Here is a 25,000-nt window from a genome sequence, read left to right as displayed (position 1 = left end):
TTAAAGGAACGCTCACATTTTTCGGAAATAGGCTCATTTACAACTCCTCTAGAGTTGAACAGTTGAGCTTTAGCATTTTTAATGCATTCAACTGATCTCTGGGTCTAGTGGAAGCACCTTTAGCTTAGTGAAGGAATTTTTGATGATTTTAACTTTATCCTATGCATTAATAGACTAATCCTTGCATTAATAGTTTAATTCTGTTTTTAACTAATTACATGAACTTATGCTGATGTGTTTATCCTCAAAAACCTGTGCTTAACCTCATATAATTTTGCTCCATAACAGCTCTGCCTTTGTATGACTGATAACCGAGAAGTTAACTCCTTGGTACTTGTTATCAACAGAATGTTACATCTCTTCTTCCAGAGTGTGCTCATTTACAGGAACAATCACGGGCGGGAGGGGCTCAAGCTCACTCTCTTGCAGGCTCTGATATGTGTATGCTTAACTTTTTCCGTGCAGATTTGCTGTTCTGCCTAACCACTGATGATTGAACTGATGTTTGAACTGATTTGGATGGAGGATCTTTCTTACTGAAGCACACCAGGGCGGGGCCGAAGAGAAATCGGCGATATATATGTGGCTGCGAGGGTTAGAGAGTGTTGTGGAATTCCCACATGTAAACAGTCTCTGGGTCAATGCGTGTAAAGATTTTGGAAATCGTCTTGGACACTTTTAATGCTAAAACAGTTTGCTGCAATTATAAATCGCCCATGTCTTGAGGTAGTACATTATGATGCGATTTACCTTCTATGTATTACGATTTGATTGGACAGGAATAACAGGACTGAATTTTCTAATCCCTATAGACAAGAAAAAGTAAAGTAGTGACTGCAGGTTGAAAGAATGTAGTGGAGTAAATGTACCAATACTGCGCTAAAAATGTACTCAAGGGAAAGTACTTAGTAAATTACTAAGTAAACTACTTAGTAAATTACAATTTCTGAGAAAAACTACTTAATTACAGTAGCTTGAGTATTTGTAGTTTGTTACTTTACACCACTTCAAACAGGACATATTTAAAGTCTGTTCAAGTCCACCATTCCGTCTGTTCAAGTCCACCAATCTTGATTTTAAGCAAACAAAATGGTGGTAATCATTTTAGCCAGAATCGTGCAGCCCTACACAGAAGGGTCAATTTTTAAATGGGAAAATTCTCTAAACACTTTTTTTAGAGCAAAATGCTAATCGCTATTAAGATTCAATGATTTATACTAAGCAAAGCTAAGCTAAATGTGCTCCCACCGGACTCAGAAATTGACTGAATGTATTAAAAAAAGGAAAAACTCAACTATTTAACTTAAATGATTGGTAAAATAGGCAGACTTAAAATAATTGAGTATTTGTTTAAGTCCGAAACACTCAGTGTATATTTGTATTTGATTAACATTCTCTGATGTGATTAATAATCCAGACATATTGTGATTGTGGATTCATTTCAACTCATCGAGTAGCCCTACTTGGAAATTTACCACTGTAGAGATTTATATGTTAGATACTCTATATGGAATAGGCTTTAATGCAACTATAAAGAGAAATTATAGTTTTGATTGTTTGTTTGTTACTTTACCCTTTCTAGATAATTCTCCAGTATGACCGCAGGGCTCTCCAGACAGGATTCAGCCAGCCAGCTTCCACATAATCTCAAACACTCCGAATACACCGGCACCACAGCTGGGTTCACACACACCTGCTCAAATCAAGACATTATGTGTTACTCAGGAGACATGACAGTGTATTATCTACAATTGTGAAATGGACTGTAGATTTCACCTTAACCAAACTTCAGCTTACCAGATCATCCAACTTATGGATCATCTGTTTGAGCAGCTCCAAAGCCAGTCCATGTTCCTTCTTCACCCAGAACACTTGCGCCTCCTCCAGCTGCCAGGCCCACGAGCTGCTGCCACTGCCACTCACTACCAGATTGTGCTGCTTCATATGAAATACTGCTCGCTCTGCCAGCTATAACAATAACGTGGCTGAATTACAACAACTCTGCAAAGATAAGTAGGCCAGAAATCCTCCACAGCGTTTTACAGACTCTTTGTAAGTTATCTAAAACAATGGATTGCAGTTGTCGCTGATAAGGGTGGCCCAATTAGTTATTAGGTTTAGGAGGCAAATGTATTTTCACACAGGGTTATGTAGTTTAGTATTTTGTCTTCATTTAAACCAGTGGTTCTCAAACTTTTAAGCCAGCGACCCCCAATGTAAGATCGACAAGAACTCGCGACCCCCCCACTACCAAAACTAATAAAAATATTGTTTTAATATTTATTTTAAGTTTTATAAACAGATTTATTGCATTTGAAATGAACAATAATCAAATCTAACAAGCAAAAATATATATATATGCATCCGTGAGGAAAATATGTCTCAAAGAAATCCCGTTATTACACGAAAACACATTTTAATAGCATAATTGAGTGACCAAAAGATATGCGGACGAACCGCTCACCGACCCTGCACGCACTGCTTGAAATTAATTTATTAATGAATCTTTTACCAATACGTTAACTGTACTGTTTTCTCACAGATGGTGTCTGATATTGCACAGATGTGTCAGTGTGTCAGTGCAAGCCCTTTTGCGATGGTGTTTGTGGTGTTAAATTTTACATATAGCTGCCACTTGCATGGCTGACAGCGTCTGGCCATTAGATAACGGATTAAACAGAACCTCTCGTGCTTAAAATGTGTAGATGTGGCAACTGTTACCTGAAAGTTCCGTCCCACAGACTTTACAGGAACGCTTTAGTTATTTTCATAAGCAGACTTGAAGCTAATGGAAGTCTTTTATCCACTCTTGGAAAAGTATAGATGGTGGATTAACATTCACCACGTAATCAGTAATCAGATGTGCCATTATTTGTAGCTTTAGCTGGTTTCTAAAACTGAATCTGTCAGTGTTGTTTTCGTTCTCTCATCTTCAGCGCGTTACATTTTCGCGGTTGTATCTCCTGTCATCTGAAGGCAGAAGGCGTTGACTGAATGATTCAGTCTAGCGCAGTGGGCCAATAAGAAGAGCGCGAATGCGGGACAAGCGTTGCCGGCTTTGTTTACTGCAGCAAGTTGACATGACAACAGTTTTAAACTGTTCCTGAGCGCTGCGTTTTAAGTGCAAAGATGCATTCTGCCTGAATGTGTCTTAAATACTTTATGAATTTATCAGTGATATCTTTAAAAAATCTGTAAATATTAGCTTTCACTTATAATACGGAAAAATATATATTATAATCACTGAAAATTACACAATTTTTTAATCAATTTTTTAAACCTTGAAATTATTCTGCGACCCCCGCAGGGGTCGCGACCCCCAGTTTGAGAACCACTGATTTAAACATCGCAAGATGTGTTTACTTGTGTTATCTTTGACTAACATTTAAATGTGTTTGATGATCTGAAACATTAACTTAGGAGAACTGCTTTTGGACTATCAGTTTTTTCAGTTAAAGCAGCAGAAAGATGGAATAAAATACCAGCGTATATAAGCGAGAGTACCACTTATAATCATTTTAAAATTGTTCTTAAAATTTGGCATAAACAAAATCAAATATGCAGCCACTGACTTGATTTGATTTTATTGACAATGATGTGTTGTATGTATTGTACTGTAAGTGTATATTGTATTATTTTTACTGTTAAATTTGTTACAACTTCCTGCCCAGGGACTACAGATGTAAATTAGCTTTATAGCTAACTCTGGCACAACATGTCATGTTGTACATTGTCCCTCTATAAAATAAATAGATAAATAAATAAATAAAGTTTGAAAAACATGCAAAAAAGGAGAAATCAGTAAGGGGAAAACCCATTTTTCCTCCACGGTATGGCCCAATCACAATTCTATCCCTTAGCCCTTCCCATTACCCCTACCCCTCATTTTGCATGTTCACGTCAATGTGTAGGGGTGTCCCAATTCTCTTTAGCTTGCAGGCGTAGGGCTAAGGGGAAGGCGTGAATAGCCCTTTGAACAAAGATTTTTCAGGACCACACTCAAAACCAAGGGGTAAGAAAATTTCCCAGAATGCACCAGCTACAACAGCAGTATTGCTGAATCCGGAAGTAAGAAGTTAGTATTTTTTGTCATTATTATGAATTTTTACGACAAACAAACACGTTTTCATATATTCATAACCGCGTTCGTGTTTTACCGTAATGCTTTAAAAAAAAAAAACAAAAAAAAAAAACAGCTAAATTTCGCGATCTATAATCCCTAATCATAACTCCTGTATAGCAGTCCCACAACATTCTGACACTCGATGACACTCGAATACCCTGTCAGAAAAGTCTAGTGGCTGAGAATGAGCTTTTTACAGTGTCTGGTATAACGTTAATGTTGTTTTTGTGTGTTTCCATAGATGAATATGGCCACTGTGTAAATGCACAGAACAGTTACGATCTTATTGCCACATTAGATCATTATTATAACATAATATATGCCTTCAGTGATTTCCTGAAGATGAACACCAAAAAATAGCACAACTGGAATCACTACAGCAGATGCGATTGTCTGATCTCATATGAAGCACGATATCGCGATGACATATGATGTCTTGTGCAGGTGCTGTAGTGCTGTCCCAATTCGTAGGGGTAAATTTTGAAGCGCTACCCCTTAACCCTCGGTTGTAAGGGCCAAGGGGAAGGGAAAGAGGAAGGGGTAGGGGTATAAAAATAGAATTTGGTTTGGGCCTATATACACACACATACACCCACCAAATGTTTGGTTGGTTTAACCCCTTCAGACCAGAATTATGCACCAAATTTCTGAAAATGTAAAAGTATGTTTTTATAGTTCTCCTATAAATGAGACATCAGGTCAGAGCAGTTATACCCAAACATTATACCAACATAAAATTAAAAAAACATACACGATTTTGAGGTTTTATAGATTGCATCTTGTTTATAGCAAACTTTTATCTTCATCTTTTTCATCACTAGGCCCACACGGAATCCGCGCGTGCAGAATTACGCAGATTTTTTGCACATTTTTAGCCCATCATTAATTCTGTTTATTTACTTGAGTAAATGTGTCTAAATCTATATTTATTCAGTTTTTAAATTAATCACAGTAATATTATTGACTAATATGAAAATGTTCATCTGATTTATGTACAATACAGTTTATACAGTAATATTTTCTGTCTTTTAATAAAGATATTATATGAGAGTAGGGGTATCAAAATTAATTGTTTCTTCGATGCACCGCGATGCAGACGCGTACAATTCGGTATCGGTTCATTAATAATCATAACTGGTTATTATGTACTGACGTCATTTATCTCATATGCGCTCTGTCGCGAGGGAGGCGAGCGTGGGAATTTACAACACTACAGGCGCCAACTACTTAGAAATTTCACTGTGTGTGTGCTTTGGTCGTGCCAAACTGAGCCTGGTTTCTCTCAAGGTTTTTTTCTTCACTTCCGCCTTTAGTGAAGTTTTTTTTCCCCTCTCCGCTGTCACCACTGGCTTGCATGGTTCGGGATCTATAGAGCTGCGCATCGTTTGATTTGCTCTTTAGTATTTGGACTCTCAGTAGTGATTATTAAACCACACTGAACTGAGCTAAACTGAACTGAACTTAAACACTACAAACTGAACTACACTGTTCCAATTTACTATGACCTTTTATGTAAGCTGCTTTGACACAATCTACATTGTAAAAGCGCTATTAAAATAAAGGTGAATTGAATTGAATTTCTGGAAAGTCTTTCACTGGCACTTACAGCAGAAGCCCCTATTTCTCTGCGATTGAAGGAATGAAAGTACTCCATTTCTCTCTTTTCTCTCACTGTGGCCCATTTCACCTGCTGGCGTGACTTTTCCTCTTGGCTGCTGGCTTGACTTTCCTCTCGGCTGTATGCATTCCCGCGGCTGTACCTGTGCATTGTCGTGGGAACCGACCAGATTTCATGCGGCGCGGAAATAAATTTCCTAATAAAGTGCAGGAGCGGCCGGTAACTCTGGTGTAATTTAAACAGGAGTGGGCGGTCTCACAATATCGCAACCAAGCGCGTGTGGCGTGTGTGTGTGAGTGCGCGTGTGTCTATGTTTGTGTATGTGTGTGTATGAGAGACAGTGTGGTGCTGTGTGTCCATGTGTGTGTGTGTGTGTGTGTGTGTTTATACAGACAGCTTGTCAAAGCTTGTGTATGGAAAGCATCGTCAATGCACCGTGATGCACCAAAATATCGAACTGAACCGAATCGATGGCATGATAAGCGTAACCGAACCGAACCGTGAGACCAGTATAGGTTCACACCTCTATATGAGAGACTTGCTTTGTTTACCAAATAAAGTGAATAATATGAAAAGTGAACTAATATGAAAATGTTCATCTGATTTATGTACAATGCAGTTTGTACAGTAATATTTTCTGTCTTTAAGTAGCTATATTATATGAGAGACTTGCTTTGTTTACCAAATAAAATGAATCTAATTGGATTTGCATTTTAAACATTAAATAAAAGTTAAAAATATATTTTTTATTTTATATATTAAGGTTTTAGTTATGATACACCTAAAATAATTCTGCAGAAATCCGCAGATTTTTACCAAAATTCTCTGCAGAAATAGCAAAAAACGTCCGCAGATTCCATCTGGCCCTACTCATCACTCCATATACAGTACTCTGAGATATTTCCATTTTGAAAACAATGTCAAAATGTGCTGTTACAAGTGATACACAGACAGGAACTCACCTGTGTGTTTCCCGCAGAACGAGCCAGTCTGCACAGCTCCATCAGGTGAGAGGAATATGTGGAAATCAGGTAGTTCTTCCTGTCTGGATCAGTCTCTGAGGAAATCAGTGTTTCCTGTATGGAGGAGCGAAGGGCTAAGACTGGCTCCACCAAACTGAAATCACTGTCGGTTAACAAGTCGGAGTGCTGTTGCCACTTTCTGTACACCTCATTAAGGCTGAGGTCAGTTACTGGCCTGTCAAGAACAGAAATAAAAGGACTTTTCACAGTTGGAAATTCGAAACCCTGGGTAAGCAGAAGCTTAGTTAATTTTGTTTCACATTACAATGACTCATATTAGACTTTAATTGATCATATTTGAACAATTAATCCAGCTACAACACATAAGCATGTATTTAAATGTAAAAGCTGCTAGGCTACTGCAGGAAAAGTGATATTTTAGTATCATCAATGTGACTCTGGAGTTTCAATAGTCATGTCAAAGCAGTTAGTAAATCAGCATACTATCATCTCAAAAACATTACAAGAATTAGATGCTTTGTTTCCAGTGAAGACTTAGAGAAACTTGTTCATGCTTTTATCAGCAGCATAGTGGATTACTGTAACGGCCTCCTCACCTCCTCACAGAACCAGAAAATCAGAGCACATCACGCCTGTCCTCAGGTCTTTACACTGGCTCCCAATTACATTCAGAATATATTTGAAAGTATTATTACTGGTCTATAAATCACTAAATGGCCTAGGATATCAATGCTCACTGAATACGAACCTAACAGATCATTTAGATCTTTAGGATCATATAAACTAGAAATTCCAAGAGTTCAGTCAAAGCTGGGTAAATCGGCTTTCAGCTACTACGCCCCTCATTGCTGGAATCAGCTTCTAGAAATGATCAGATGTGCTCCAACATTAGGCACATTCAAATCAAGACTGAAAACACATCTGTTTAGCTGTGCCTGTACTGAATGAGCACTGTGCTATGTCCTACAGATCGTACTATTGTGTCTTACTTTTCTTTTTCTTTCTTTTATATCCTGTTTTAACACATTTTAAACTGTTTTTAATCATTTTTATTATCTGTTTTTATTTTCTTACACTTGTGTTTTTATTCCTGTTTATGTAAAGCACTTTGAGTTGTCACTGTGCATGAAATGTGCTATATAAATAAACTCGCCTTGCCCTGCGTGATGTAAACAATATGTGCATATGGACTGGCATGCAAGTAACGTAATGGCATTTGAAGCACAGAACAAGCTGACACTGATGTTCATTCAACATAATAACTGATTGTCACGCCAAATGAAATGATTTTTTCACTCGTAGTTTGTGAAGTGGTGCAGGTCCACATCCCATATGTGCACTTTTCTCTGTAGACATCTTGTCATTTCTAAAATCTAAATCATGCCTGTTTTTTAAAGCCAAAAAAGAGACATGTTGGACATTCTACCATAATGTAAATTATCTGTCCCTGAAATTAAAACAAATACAGTGAATAAAAAGTATGTCATGCCTAAAATATCTAAACTGGACTGATGGTTGATTTCTGTGAGTTGTGAGTTGTTCTGTTAAGGAATATGTCCTTCATTTTGTTCTCAGATTTGTGTTCTTTATTAAAAACACGTTACAAATGTACAAACCCAGTCATTGTCCTTGTCCTCAGCCAAATTGAATCTACAGCTTTAATAGTTTTGCTATGCTAAAAACTGTTATTACGAAAAAATACTTTAGAAATAGCACGTTTAAGTTGTTCTCATTCACACCAATTGATTAAAAACATGAAATTATAAATAAATTCCACAAATAAATGCAAGTATACATTTACAATTGTCCCAGTGTTTCTGACAGTCCTGTCACATTTGCATTAAATTTAACATAAGATGCGTGCAATACACCTTTAAAGCTATGACCCAAAGGAAGACTCATTTGATGGAGAAGCTGACAGTGACCAAGAACGCGTTCTATCATTGAACAGTATGATTTTATACTTGTTTTTGTATGATTTTTTGAGGAAGACAAGCTTAAAGGTCATACCCTGTCACATTTTTATAAGGAAAACGAACGTTTCTAGTAGAATGTCTCATGGTTAGTATGAAACTCAGTATATTCATGTAATGTACCCATGACAAGCTATTCAATCAAAAGGCTTTTGCATTCATGTAAACACTAGGTTCACCAATCGGAATCATCATATTCTGACTTCTATACTGAACAGTAATATTCTATTTTAGTTTGTATATAACTTGGGTAATTATGTTGTGTGTTTGTCTTATTTAATTAAGTGTAATTTTATTAGTTTTTAGTTTTAGTCAGATTAGTTAAACATGGCAAGTTTTTTTATGTTTATGTATCCCATTTCAGTTAATGCATCAAATACACCAATATCACTGTATTTTTGAGAAAGACCTTAGCACCCAGCTAGTGTAGTTATGACATCTACTGTACAAGCAGACACTGTACAAGCAGACAACAAAAATTGACCCTGTCCTGAAACAGATACAATAACATTCAGAATCTATAAAATTTAACAACTTAAATTTATATTTATATATAAGGTTTGGGCGGTAATACGGTAATATGGTATACCGCGGGATCTAAAAGTAGCAATGGTGTCAGTTTCAATACCATTATACCATCATAAAAAAAAACAATGCACTTATATAGGAGACAAGTATTAAATATTAATAATTATTTATTTAATGCCTAAAAATGCGTGTGCGTGATTGTCATCACAGGGCAGTGTGGAGGAGAGAGAGAGAGAGGTGAGGTAAGATGGCGAGTCGCGCACAAGTGACCTGGTCTCGAAAAAGAACACAACCTCTGCAGTTTGGCAGTATTTCGGGTTTCGACCGAACGAGAAGGGAGACGTTATAAATATGAACTAGAGGTCTGCATTCCCGCTGCTGTACCGCAGGAGCCACGGGACCCGACCAGATTTCTTGCGGTGCGGGAATAAATTTCAGAAAAAAGCGCGAGAGCGGTCGGTAACTCTGGTGTAATTTCAACAGGAGCGGGCGCTTGATCTAACAATATCACTCCTGGCCAAGCGAGCATGTGCAGATCCGCGTGGATGCTGTTTATGTGTGTGTGTGTGTGTGAATGAGAGAGTGTGTGATGCTGTGTGTCGCTTGGTGCTCTCTATGTGTGTGTGTATGTGTGAATGAGAGAGAGAGAGCATGATATTGTGTGTCGCTTGGTGCTGTCTGTGTGTGTCTGTAAATGAGAGCGTCCCACACAGATCTCTAATACGAACAAGACAACCAGGTGACCGCGAACCTAATGTCGCATATACGGTATTCAGTTTCTGAATGGTTTAGGCACAAGCCAACAGTTTGGTGATTCTGTCTGAGCCTTACATCGTCTTTCTTTATTATGCACAGTAATACCGGATACCGAGGTAAAATAAGGAGGAGGTTTGACGGTATGTATATATGTATATATATATATATATATATATATATATATATATATATATATGTATATATATATGTATACATGTATATATGTATATATATATGTATATATGTATATATGTATATATATATATATATATATATATTATAATATATATATATATATATATATATATATATATTAATATATAATTACATAATATATTTTATTTTATTATTATTTTTTTTTTTTAATTAATAAATTTTAAAGGTTCTTTTTGGTAATTGAGAAAAAAAATTTGCACTTCAATGACTAACATGAAAATAGAGTCTGACCTGGAGAAAAGCTCCTCGACACTCTGGAGTTCACTGATCCTCTGCAGGTTACAGAGAGCAGGATAAAGTGAAGACACGGCCTCCAGACTCCCACGACACAACTCCTCAACCTCACGACCTCTGACAAAGCACAAACATAATCAGTACAGATGAATAATTTACAGTCGGGACAGAATATATATCTGTAGTTATATATATATATCTGTATATATCTGTATATATCTGTAGTTCTCACTATGTTATCAAATCAGGAATATAAACATATTAAGAAAAAAACAACATGTCCTTTTCCCAGTATGAATACGTACTCACAAAAACAATGACAACAATAATGTTCAGTGTCTGCAGGGATAATTCACACAAAGTGTTTCCAAACTTTTATTGGCTTCTTTATTCTGTTGAACACAAAAAGAAGATATTTTGAAGTAAGCTGAACACCTTTGACCACTGACTTCCATAGTAGGAAAACAAATACTACGGAAGCATTTGTCCAGCTTTCTTCAAAACATCTTCTTTTGTGCTCAACAAATGTAGTTTGCATCTATTATCTGAACAGTCCCATCCCTTATAAGATGCCATCGGTGGAGCTGAAATCGGTCACTTATCCATATTCACTGTATTGTAAGTGCACACCAAGTATTCAAACAAACGCTCACAAATACTAGAAAATAATAAATGATATCCGACAAAGTTCATCATAACAATGAAAGGAGGATCCCTTAGCTGAAACAAACTGAGCGCATGTTCACTTATCTAGCCATGGTGAGCCAGGAAAAAAAATTAATTGCACAGTCTTCATTTAGGGCACTAGGATATTTAATATTAAGGGCCGTTTCATACACCTGGCGCAATAAGGGGCAAGATGTGTATGGCACGATTTGTTGCTATTTTCAGACCAGCACAACCCTAATTTTCACGTTTTGTGCCATTTTGTTTAAATAGCAAATCCATTCGCGCCACTTTGCGGACTCGTGGGTGTGCTAGTCTGTGTGGAGGTGTGTTAAGACGCATTGTTGGCGCGTTGCTATTTTGAGGAACTGAAATAGACCACGCCATTGACCAACTAAAAGCCGCTCTAAAGTCTAAAGCAGAGTGCATTAGTTATGGGCCTATGCAGGTTGAAATGCTTACACATTGCTTATTACACACAGGATGTACAGCAATGCACAAATATCTTTACATATGGAAAAAAATAAAGATTAAAATGTTACAAAAATTATTATTTTTTACATAAATCTATAAAACATTTATATATGTTTGGGCATTTGTATATTATTATTATTATTAGAAGTATTATTATATGCATATTTATATTTGTTTTAATAAAAACAAGTTTAGATTTGTCCACCTGTCTTTTTAAGACCATTATGAATGAAATTTTAGCCCATAAAGGGCTAAAGGCTAAGGAATTTTTCAAATGGCCCAGATGGCAAAGATTTTTATTTGCCCTATCAAATATATTATAATTGAATACATTTAATAATACAATAATACATTAATAATAAAAATAAAATTATTTCAGATTTTATTCCTAAGCTAAATATTTTAGATCTTGTGTAAAAACCATCAAGCTCTACTTGTATCCATACACTTTTTTTCCAACATAAACTTTCTTTAAAATAATTTTAAAAAATGAACAAATGTTTTAAAAGTTTTAAAAACAATAATAAACTAAATCTATGCACAACAATCTGTCCAGGTCGGTGTCCTCAGCAGTAAATACATAAAGAACGTTTAAACAAATGTTATTGTAAGGAAAATAATTATACCACTATGATAGAGTTAATAATTACCTTTTTAATTAAAAAGTTTAATGTTTTATTCAGATGATTGTTGGTGATTGTTTGGGTTTTGGTCAAATTGGGTAGCAAAACATTAACAAAGAAAAATTAAGACCTGTTTAAAAAGATTTAAGACCAACAAAACAATATTTCAGTAAATTTAAGACTTTTTAAGAGCCTGCAGACACCCTGGTTTTTACTGTTCATTTATTTTTGTTTGCTGGAAATTAGAACTGAAATCAGAAATAGTTTTGAAACAAATCTTTACGCTTAACAAACGAAATTAAATAAGTAGGCTAACGGATGTCTTCAGTGGAGTGCATACAACACTGTTTCCTTATCTATGAAAGTAAAGTAGTAAAGTAAAGAGTAAAAGTAAAGAGAAAGTAAAGAGGCCGAATGGATGAGGCTCATTCTTTATTCTCGCTGCAGATGCTCTGTTTACCTGTTTTCTCGCTAGTGAAGCGTTCCGTTTTTCCACCTACAAATTCCACCATATAAATAGCAAATGCGCCATGGCGCGATGCAACTAACTCTTAAAGGGAATGTGAGATGAGACTCTGATTGTTTTAATGCATGTTATGCTCAAAACACACCCATAACTCATTAAGAGAATAAGCACAACCCTGTTAGACCATGCGCCAGGGCACAGAGCGTAATTTTCCATCTTTAAAATAGCAAAAGTGGATTCGGACACGGCCTTAAAGGTTTTGCACCAAGTGCTTTAGACTTTGCACCAAGATCGTTAAAATAGAGTCCTAAAGCTGTTACACACATAGTTACAGTTGACTACATGCTGAATGGCATATAGTGCACTATATAGCATGAATGTATATAAACAGTTCAGACAGAGTAAATATAATTTCTATCGGAGTGAATTAAGTATGGCATTAATGTCACATAATTCAGATCCATCGGATGCATTTGAATTACATTGACTGCTGCGTTTTATAAAGGTGGAGAAACCGTTATACAAACTTGCCATTGCTGTTTTAGACTGTAGCTATCATTAAGTGCTAAGGAGATGCAGCAGAGCAACTATATTGACCTTATTCAGCAATGTGGAAGTTGCCTATGGAAGAAATGACTAGGAATAATAAATGTTAGAAAACGGTCAAACTACTTGCTCTACATCCAAGTGTTTATGAATGTACATAAAAAATAAAATACTTTAATAAGAAATTGTTAGTTTGAAAGATCAAGCAGCCTGACGAGTTGTTTTTAACACCTAAAAAAATGGAACTGAATGAGATGGGAAGTGTCAAGCCAAAAAATTCCAATGGCGGCATCTACTTATAAATGAAGAGTCAATACTGCCCCTTTTCATGTTTCAGCCAAAATTACATCACACATTTTAGTGCGGTGTACCCAAACCTGTTCCTGGAGGCGCACCAACAGTACATATTTTGGATGCCTCCCTTTTCTGAACAATCAATTTAAGGTTTTGTGGTCTCTTCTAATGTTCTGATGAGTTGACTGATTCATGTTTGTTTGATTAGGAAGAGTCAACCTGAATCAACTCATCAGAACATTAGAGACTCCAAAACCTGAAATTAATGGATCAGATAATAGAAACATCCAAAATATAAACTCTTGGTGTGCCTCCAGGAACGGGGTTGGGAAACACTGTTTGAAGGCACTTCGGGACACTTTTGATTGTTCTTGTCTTTTTAAAGGTGGATTCTGGTTGGTCTGAAAACTATTCCAGTGAATAAGCTGTCATTTGGAATAAACACAATTAAAACATAATAGTTATAGTTATGGTCATGGTTATTTTCATGTATGATAATAATGAGTCTTAAACATGGAGATGGTAAATATGGTTACCTGGCATAGTTCAGGGTTTGCTCAAACAAAGAGAATTCTTTGTCTCTCAAAGCTTGGAGGGCACTGAACAAGGACTCATTGATGCCTGGCTTCAGCTTCTCATTTCTATACAAAAAAGTAAAAACATAATAAATTTAAAGGATAAGCTGTTTATTGGAACCTATAGTGCTCAGCAAGTGAAAGATACACCCCTTACAGATCTCTCTGTCAAATTCTATCTATCTATCCATCCATCCACCCACCCATCCATCCATCCATCCATCCATCCATCCATCCACCCACCCTCCCACCTATCTATCTATCTATCTATCTATCTATCTATCTATCTATCTATCTATCTATCTATCTATCTATCTATCTATCTATCTATCTATCTATCTATCTATCTATCTATCTATCTATCTATCTATCTATCTATATAGTATAAGAAAAAAAGAAGGAAAGTATTCATAGCGCTTCACTTTTTCCACATTTCCATGTGAAAAAAAGATTTTTTGAAATTGTTGCAAATTTAAAAAAAATAAAAAACCTGATAAATCACATGTACAGAAGTATTCACAGCCTTTGCTCAATACTTTGATGCACCTTTGGCAGCAATTACAGCCTCAAGTCTTTTTGAATATGATGCCACAAGCTGGGCATACTTGTCTTTGGGAATTTTTGCCCATTCCTCTTTGCAGTACCTCTCAAGCTTTATCAGGTTGGATGGGAAGCGATGGTGTGCAGCCATTTTCAGATCTCTCCAGAGATGTTCAATAGGATTTAGGTCTGGGCTCTGGCTGGGCTACTCAAAGACATTCACAGAGTTGTTGTGAAGCCACTCCATTGACATTTTGGCGGTGTGCTTTGGGTCATTGTCCTGCAGGAAGATGAACCTTCGCCCCAGTCTGAGGTCAAGAGCACTCTGAAGCAGGCTTTCATTCAGGATGTCTCTGTACATTGCTGCATTCATCTTTCCCTCTATCCTGACTAGTCTTCCAGTTCCTGCTGCTGAAAAACATCCCCACAGCATGATGCTGCCACCACCATGCTTCCCTGTAGGGATGGTATTAGCCTGGTGATGAGAGGTGCCTGGTTTTCTCCAAATGTAATGCCTGGCATTCACTCCAAAGAGTTCAATTTTAGTCTCATCAGACCAGAGAATTTTGTTTCTTATGGTCTGAGAGTCCTTTAGATGCCTTTTGGCTAATTCCAGGCGGGGAGTGGCTTCCGTCTAGCCACTCTACCATACAGGCCTGATTGGTGGATTGCTGCACAGATGGTTGTCCTTCTGTAAGGTTCTCCTCTCTCCACAGAAGAACGCTGGAGCTCAGACAGAATGACCATCAGGTTATTGATCACCTCTCTGACTAAGGCCCTTCTCGCCTGATAACTCAGCTTAGATGGTCAGCCAGCTCTAGGAAGAGTCCTGGTGGTTCCAAACATCTTCCACTTACAAATGATGGAGGCCACTGTGCTCATTGGAACTTTCAGAGCAGCAGAAATGTTTCTGTAACCTTCCCCAGCCTTGTGCCTCGAGACTATCCTTGGTTTGTGCTTTGACATGCATTGTCTACCCTGGAACCTTATATAGACAGGTGTATGCCTTTTTAAATCATGTCCAATCAACTGAATATACCACAGATGAACTCCAATTAAGCTGCTGAAACATCTCAAGAATGATCAGTGGAAACAGAATGTACCTGAGCTCAATTTAGAGCTTCATGGCAAAGACTGTGAACACTTATGTACATGTGATTTTTGTCATTATGGGGTATTATGTGTAGAATTTTGAGGAAATAAACGAATTTAATCCATTTTGCAATAAGATTGTAACATAAAAAAATATGGAAAAAGTGAAGCGCTATGAATACTTTCCGAAAGCACTGTATTCATTTGGGTGAATATACATACATATACATATATTGGGAAAAATATTAAATATAACTTTAATAAACAGGACTTCTTTTGTTAAGAAGTTATTATGAAAAATCCATTGAACCCTGACTTCTATAGTACAAAAAAACAAATACTATGAAAATCAATGGTTACAAGTTTCCAAGTATCTTCAAAATATCTTCTGTTGTGTTCAACAAAAGGATCAACACTCAAACAGGTGTGTGACAAGTATGTAAATAATGACAGGATTTTCAGTTTTTTGTGAACTACTGTTCACTGAGAAAGGGCATAAAAACTGGAGAGAAAAAAACAATAGTATGATAGTAAAAAATTATTATAAATAAATAAAAATGTAAAAAATATACCATATTAGATATTCCATATGTAACAAGTATTATTACAAACACTCACCTCTCGGGCAGGTTACAGTCCCACTGTGTGCTTCTCCAGGCTGCCTGAAAACGCAGCTCTCTGAGTTCAGGACCCCACTCCATCCCATCTTTCTCCAGCCCGTGTAGATACGTGCTTAGAATACTACACAGACCAAAGTTCTGCAGACCCTGAGAAACACACAAACACATGCTAACTGTTATCTTCAACCATCCTCATAGTTTTGCAGAAGTGTCAGTGCTAATGGGTCAAATCTACCTCTACTATGCCAATCTGTCGTGTGACCTCAGGAAGGTTGGAGTGAAGGTCATATGAAACCAAAGCCTTTTCCCACATGGCCTCATGTTCATATGTCCGAATTCTGGAGTCAATGAGAAAAGAGAAAAACAGAGACATCAGCAATTCTAGATTTAGATTTAATTTAGCAAGAATTTATAAAGTGACTCTTTACATACACATATACATATATATATATATATATATATATATATATATATATATATATATATGTATATGTGTGTATATATATATATATATATATATATACACATACATGCATACATACATACATACATATATATATATATACACATACATGCATACATACATACATACATATATATATATATATATATATATATATATATATATATATATATATATATATACATACATACATACATACATACATACATATACATACACACATACATACATATATATATATATATATATATATATATATATATACATACATATATATATATATATATATATATATATATATATATATATATATATATATATATATATATATATATATACATACATACACATATGCATACATATATATACATACATATATATATATATATATATATATATATATGTATACATATATACATACATACACATACACATTTACATACATATATATATATATATAAAATTCGATATCGTGAATTCGTGAACAGTGGATCATTAATTAAATCCTTATTTTCTACGGAGCGAAGATGGGCATGAACTAAAAATATATGTATATTTCTTTGAAAACGCATCTTTTTGCAACGAATTTCATTTTGTATAATGTGTAACTTAATTTTGATGTATATTTTGTTGGTCAATTATCTATAACATAAACAAGAAGAACATATAACATCTGAGGCGAAACGCTTTAAAACAAGCCCGCTATAGGTTAAGTTATATGTCTTAGCGCCAAAACAATCCATCAAACTGTTTTCACGGTTTCAGTTTAATTCATTTAAAGAAGCTGTTTGAGCAGCATGACCAGGACAGTCTTTACAAGCTACAGCACTGATAGATTTCTTAGGTTCAAGCTCAGAAGCTTGTTGTGTGAATGGAGAGGCTCTCCGCATGTCTCGCCGTGATGCGCGGTTTATAAAATGAGAGTCTGCATAGGCCTATTCGTGCCAGTCTGTCAGACAAAATTGGTTAAAACACCCGCGGATCTAACGGAGATCTGCGCATAACAGGGTTTTATGCGTTCCGCAATATGCGAAGATGTCACTTGATTATGTGATGCGTGGACGCTTCTCGCAGCACAAAGCATAACTGAACCTCTAAATGTCCACGCTTAATCAGTCATCGATAAGGTCTATCGATTAAAGGGTTATTGACAATAGATCATCAAGTAATCGTTAGCGATAATAAAAAAAATTTAAATTAAAAAAATATATATATATTAAAGGATATTTCACCCTAAATTCACCATTAAAAGAAGAGTTCAAGCTAAACTGAAAATTCTGTCACACCAAACTAGTTTTTCTTTGTTGTTGAACAATCATATACAATAACTTGTAGGTAGGGCCAGACGGAATCTGCAGACGTTTTTTGCTATTTCTGCGGAGAATTTTGGTAAAAATATTTTTTGCTAATACCTTTGACTTCAATATATTAATCTTTTGACACCACTAATTCCGATAAAAACTGCAGTTGTCTTTGCCTTGAAAGACACTTGTGTAACATGAGTTCATTTTCTTCAAAGAGCTTGTCCGCACTGAGATCTCTCTTGAAAGTGAACACAAGTGGTCATAAGGCTTGCACTTAAGTTCATTCACAGTGAAAACAGTACTAAGTCTCAGCTGATGAGTTATCAGATCTAAAAAAGAATTGGTAACACTTGTTAACGTGTTAAAGTTCCTCAAATTTATTTTAGTAATTACAATTAATTCTGCATAGTTACGTAAAATTACCATAATCCTAACCTGCATTGTAACCATAACCATGGAGTAAGTACATATAATCAATTAATGTTACTCAGTAATTTTTACACTGTGAAAACGACACCATAAAATAAAGTGCTACCAACAAATGTTAATACTAGGGGCCTGAATGAAAATACATTTCATTAATAAACAATCATGACTGAAAAAGGCTAGATTCTATTTTAAGTACTTTTATGCAAGACTTAGTCACAATTAAAGCGACTTTAACTGAATCATCTTTGCATATGGATTATTTGCAATACTTTCTTTTGCATTCATGCACTATATTGGAGCCAAACTTGAGAATTAAGTCCAAAAGTTGGGCAAAGATTATGCCAACATGTCTGCACATGTCTTATTTACTAATAAATCCTTTAATATTAATATGTTGAACTGAGGTTTATGAAATCAGAGAAAGAGTTTGTGCAATGGAAAATTTCTCAAGGTAAAGACTTCAAATTCACTTAATGAAAGTTCCATGAATATTGTTCACGGAAGTATCATACATTTAACAGGTGTTTTTATTCAATACCGAAATCTATTTCAATAGATAGATTCATAAATAAACATTGATTTATCCTTTTCATTTATTACTCAAAACTCTCACCTAGTCAGAGGACTGGTTAACTTGCCCCCTCCACACCCATACAGACTGTCAGGTTCTCCAATGCACCGGTATACCTCAATCAAAAGATCCTAAGACAGGCAAACAAATTAAAGTCTTGATAAACATGCCAGCATTCTGCATTATGATCAAGGGTAAGGTGGTGGAAGAGAAATGAAGCAAGAAGTGGAGTAGATATGAAATAGCTATTGTTCCACTATGTATGTGCTTCTGATACCCATCACCCACCTGAAGACTGAAACCAGAGTCTTCTAAACTCTTTTCATTCACATTGCTGATAGAGAGTGTCTGGCTGTTCTCCTCAAATGTGATCCGCCGTGACGCTCGAGACTGAGATCTGAGACAAAACACATGCCATCGGTCATAGATCTGTTAGATTTAAGATACCACAAACAATTTGATGTCTTTGACAATTCAAACATGAACTGGAAACACAGAGACAATCGGTTCCACACCTCACTTCACCTTTCCTTCATTTACATTTGAAGCATCCCCGCAACCCCCTCTGTTTACTCACCCTCTCTTCATACATACTCACACAGAATCGGGTTTCTATATCAATCCAAGGGACTTTATCTATCATGTTTGATATCATTTGAAATGTCTCACTGTTAAAATGGTCTCATTCCCTCAGAAATAGACAATCAAAACAAAAGATATATAACTTCAGGTTTCTTTTGAACCACTGCTGAGGGTGTGCCTTTACCTAGGGGCTTCTATTCAAATGACCATTTGTTCCCTTTAGGCAGAAACTCTTCAGCTCTAACATGCCACTAAATGCAAATGCCTTTTGTTATTCAACACAGCACTTTCCTCCAGTAGATTCTTGGTTTGACTACTTAAGGGAAAGTTTCTAAATGTTCGGAGTGATTTTGTAACCAGATTAGCCCGTAGTGTAGAGCTTCATGCTTCATACTTTGTATATTTTGAAGTCAGGTATGCATCTTTTAATCTTGGATCTATCTTTGAGAATTTGATGTCTTCTATTGATTGTTTATAAATTGACTGAATAATTGGCATAATACATTCTGTATTTACCTGACTATTAAATTGTTATGTTTGAACATATTTTCTCTGTAATTATACATTCTAGTAGATTACGCTGTATCCTAGTTTCTGCACTTCCTCTGTCAGGTCAGAAGACGGACTAAAATCCTGTTGAGATGGAGCTTTGGGCACACTAATTGTATTTAAGGGATCCGACTGACTCTTGATATTGATTTCAGTGTGCTTGGGTGGAAAGGGCGTTAATTCCGTCAGGGCAACAAGGAGTTGCACAACTAACCAAGCTAGGGTACGCGACCCTTGTTTGAAAGTAATATTATTCTAAATTAAATGTACATGGGAAATCATGGGCTTGGCTAAACCAAAATTATTATAGAGTACAGTAGTCGGTTACATTTATAATAACGACCTTGATCTCTGATTAGAAATTATATTGTCTTTACTCAGGGGTGTACATCTAAGTGGGACGTATCAAAAATACTTTAGAATGAGCAAGCATGGGAGCGGCCATCTAAAAGTATTAGTCATTTACCTCTGTTTATTAATCAAGACTGACGAGAGTGTGACCGTGAGGGACGCCATCGGCCGTGGCGATTCCTCTGAGCGACACCCGAATTAACAAATGTAATAGTTACGAGTGAAGACAAAAGGTTCAAACCTTTATCTAAATTATGTATTGATATAATCTTCTTAATGTTTTATGATTGGAGTCAGATAAAACGGAGGATAAATACATTAATATTCTCATATTCAAATTGGAGTCAGATATGAGTTAAATTTGAAGTAAATCAACATTGTGCACTGGAAAGAGCGAACAGGCAGTGAACCTTCATCCACCAGCGGACACCTTTGTTGGGCCCACTGGGTGGGCTTTACAGATCTTAACGTTACATTTATATTTAGTCATTTAGCAGATGCTAAATCCAAAGTGACTTACAAATGAGGATGAATTCAGCGATTAAACAAGATGCAATACATACAAATTGTGCTAATTATACAAAGGAACTGTTTGTGCTCAGAGAATTAAATGCTAGAGTAAGGATGAGGGAGTGTTCAGATCGCACAAATTCATACGAATTAACCACTAAAATGAAAAAGTTAGGAATTGCCATGAGCTACCATTGGTATGCCACACACTTCATAAATGCACAATGTTTTTAGAGTGGTTTTAAGAAAGTGTCTAGTGCAAATGTACAAAACTGAAGCAAGCGTCAGTAAAAGTGTCAGAAAGATGAAAGAGTGCCTTTTCTACAGGTGGTTTGTCAAACCCACTCACTTGTGTGAGGCACACTAAGAATTGAATTGCATAGTGTTTTGAGTGTCTTCACATAACTAATCAATCTAGAGTGAAGATCTCTGTGATTGTGACTATTGAAGGCATGAATTTAGTAAGAAACTGGCTGTGTACCAAAGCTGGAATGTGCTAAATATGAAAGACATGTTCTTTAGTATGATGGCATCAATGTACAAACCCTAATTGCTTTTTTGTATGCCACAATCCTGTGCGTTCCATTTCTGACAGTCAAAATAAAGATGGCATCTGGAAACTCTGGTTAGGTGTCATTTTTGACCCATTTTGATGTCATTTCTGTAAATATTTACTTACTTATCACTAGGCCTAATTTTTTGCATCTTGAAACTAATTGCTGAAGCTTTATGGCGATGTACAGTTTTATCACGTTATTGACGTAAGCTGCAAAAAGGTTATTAACAGGTATAATAATAAAAAATAAAATTGTGTGTATTGCTTTATTGCATTTACATGCATATACATGCCTATACATATACCTGTGCTTCCCACAGGTTTGAAATACTTGCCGTGGTAGCCGGATTGAAACACACCTTTTACCCACAGCACATACAGTTGAAGTCTAATTTCTGTTTAACAGAAGATTTTCAGCACATTTCTAAACATAATAGTTTTAATAACTCATTTCTAATAACTGATTTATTTTATCTTTGTCATGACAGTAAATAATATATGACTAGATATTTCTTAAGACACTTCTATACAACTTAAAGTGACATTTAAAGTCTTAACTAGGTTAATTAGGTTAACTAGGCAGGTTAGGGTAATTAGGCAAGTTATTGTATAATAATGGTTTGTTCTGTAGACTATCGAAAAAAAAATATAGCTTAAAGGGACTAATAATTTTGACCTTAAAATGGCTTTTAAAAAAATTTAAACTGCTTTTATTCTGGCCGAAATAAAACAAATAAAATTTTCTTCAGAAGAATATTTTCAGACATACTGTGAAAATTTCCTTGCTCTGTTAAACATTATTTGGGAAATATTTTTAAAAAAAAATTCAAAAGGGGGGCTAATAATTCTGAATTCAACTGTAAATGGTCAACTACATGCAACAACTAAATAAATAATGTGATTTTTAACCATATTTTTATTTATTATATCACAGTTATACACCTTTTCTTTGCAGTAAGTTAAAGTTATTAAAAAAAGGCTGTTGAAATAAAAGGAAATGTACTATTTATCTTACTTTTATGCTATTTAGCAGCCATGTGCACCCACTGACAGGCAAAAGCTGCTCTCTCTCTCTAAAGTTGTTTTATTAGCATGATATTTTGTACAGTATTGCCAAATTACCATTTACCATTTTAGATGTGTATAAAGTGTGTAATATATTAACGCCATTAAATTAATAAAAAATATACAGCACATGAGAATAACAGAAAAAACTGAATAAAAAAGGCAATATTGCTAGAAATTATAAATATTACAAGAATAAAAAATGTAGATTATTTAAACAAGGCAAATTAGTTGATTAACCATTTCTAGTGGTGTACAAATATTTTGCGGCCAGTATAGATGTCATTTTTATCTCTCCGAGTAAACTTTATCTGAGTTGTTTATTAAATAATTCATCATTTAGTGTTTCGCTGTGCGCGCGCAGTCAGCTGCGAAATGGTAATGCAAAAATGCATTCTAATAACAGCAACTTTAGAAAGCGAAAGTAAAAGCCGAATCACGGATTTTAGGAGATCAAGAAACTACGGTCGGATGCATATTGGCGGAAAAGGCGCATATCTGTCGTGGGTCTGCATAGTACATGACTGTCAGTGTGAGTGATGAAAGATCTCGCACACACAGAACCAGCAGTAGGAAATGGAAGAACAAGGGAAGAATTTTCACTGGTTAATCTATCGCAAATGTTTGGCTTTCTTTGAAAGATACAAAAAAAAAACTCTATGTGTAGAATACTCTATATGTGGAAGCACTGCATGTTCAAAGTTAACAATGTTTCAACCAAATTAAATGGCGCAAAGATTAAACGGTATAATATGCAACACTTTACTACAATCTCATTAGTAAACGTTAGCTAATGGATTTAAATCAAAAGATAGAAAAAGACAGATTTATTATTTACTATGTTAGTAAAAAAATACAACTGAATTATTACATATAACGGAGTTATTAACGCCATTTAATAAAATGATCACGACTAATATTTTGATGTATTATTAGCAATTAACAAAAAAATAAATAAATAACATCACTTAAGGTTAATAAAAGCTTTTATATTTTTCATCGTGAGTTAAGTTAAATTAACTTATTGGAGCCTTTTTGCACAGTGTTAACATACAATAGCCCTATAATAGCCTGATGTTTAATGCTGTGTTCACACCAGACGTTGAACGTGCGTCAAGCACGAGTGATTTACATGTTTTATTGAATATTGGCATACTGTACTGCAAGTCTAGTTATGACCAACGCTCTCTTTATTTTGTTGCACATGAATGAATCTGTTTTGTAAGGTGTCTTCATGCGCAAATTGTCACGTAACGTGTTGTTAGGACACGGGGTTACAATGTAACCTGCTCACCTAATGTTTACGCTCATAATATTTATATTATTTGATAATTAATAACCACCTCATGTGGAACTCTGAATCAGCGCCTCATTTCGGGGCTGCTACTGTCCATCGGAAGTCACATTTTTGGTCACGGACGCATGCTTTGAGGGCCTTCCTGACTGAATGAATCAAATATGGCATTTTCCTTAAAGGCAACCCAGGGTGCTAAAATATAATTGGCTAAAGTGGTGGTGGGCGGGTTAAAAGAACCAAAACAAAGACAGCTGTTCTGACAGGTAACTCACACTTTCAAAGCAGAATAGCTGACTTTAGCATTGTTTTTCAGATAGACAAAAATGTACACTTAGCATGTTTCTTAAATATCTGTAAACATATTATGGTCAAAAACTTACATACAGCACCTTTAAGCAAACCAATTAATTCTCCAAGCATTTGGCACTGTTATGAACACCACAGCAAATACAATATGGATATTCTTAAACAGAACTCATGAATGAACGAATGAATAAATCAGTTTTGTGAGGTGCCTTCATGCGCAAATAGGCAACAAGTCAGCTGCCTAAGCTTTTGGATGCATGTATTGGGGTTTCTGGCAGTACTGTACCTTCGATTCTGCTCCATGTTGGATCTGATCTTGTCCACGTAGATCTCAGAGTACAGGAGAGCAGTGAAATGGGCAGAACACATCTGAGCGGCTCCAGCCACCTCCAGATAATTCAGATCCAGCCAAAAGTTGGAATCGCACACCGTGCCGTATTCATTACTTTAAAAACAAAACAATTCACACTTCACAATCAGCGAGAATTGATTTGAACTGTTTAACCAGAACTAAATACAAATGATCAACAATGCAATCTACAAATCAGGGTCCCACAGAGAAAAGATACACAAGTCCTGTCCTCGTCAAGTGTTGAATTATAATTTTATAATCATTTCCAGCTTGTGGTCACATTCACATTAGTCTGTTAAATATATTTCCATATTTTCAAACATTTCCAGTGTAATTTT

General features: G+C 35.7%; 1 protein-coding gene across 1 annotated transcript in view; it reads right to left on the bottom strand.

The window, feature by feature from the left end:
* atm (ATM serine/threonine kinase) overlaps positions 1 to 25,000 on the bottom strand; it is a 155,958-nt gene that overhangs the window by 30,029 nt on the left and 100,929 nt on the right. The window contains exons 38-47 of the mRNA XM_056474506.1: positions 24,597 to 24,755; positions 19,383 to 19,491; positions 19,137 to 19,225; positions 16,563 to 16,665; positions 16,326 to 16,474; positions 14,037 to 14,141; positions 10,429 to 10,548; positions 6,704 to 6,938; positions 1,798 to 1,968; positions 1,574 to 1,693 (exon numbers count right to left, since the gene is read on the bottom strand). Coding sequence (XP_056330481.1) covers positions 1,574 to 1,693; positions 1,798 to 1,968; positions 6,704 to 6,938; positions 10,429 to 10,548; positions 14,037 to 14,141; positions 16,326 to 16,474; positions 16,563 to 16,665; positions 19,137 to 19,225; positions 19,383 to 19,491; positions 24,597 to 24,755 — 1,360 coding nt within the window. The remainder of the gene's footprint in view (positions 1 to 1,573; positions 1,694 to 1,797; positions 1,969 to 6,703; positions 6,939 to 10,428; positions 10,549 to 14,036; positions 14,142 to 16,325; positions 16,475 to 16,562; positions 16,666 to 19,136; positions 19,226 to 19,382; positions 19,492 to 24,596; positions 24,756 to 25,000) is intronic.

The sequence above is a fragment of the Danio aesculapii genome, chromosome 15 (genome assembly GCF_903798145.1).
Source record: "Danio aesculapii chromosome 15, fDanAes4.1, whole genome shotgun sequence".
In the NCBI taxonomy this organism is placed as follows: domain Eukaryota; kingdom Metazoa; phylum Chordata; class Actinopteri; order Cypriniformes; family Danionidae; genus Danio; species Danio aesculapii.
The sequence above is the reverse complement of the archived record's forward strand: the minus strand, read 5'-3'. Positions and strand labels throughout refer to the sequence as shown.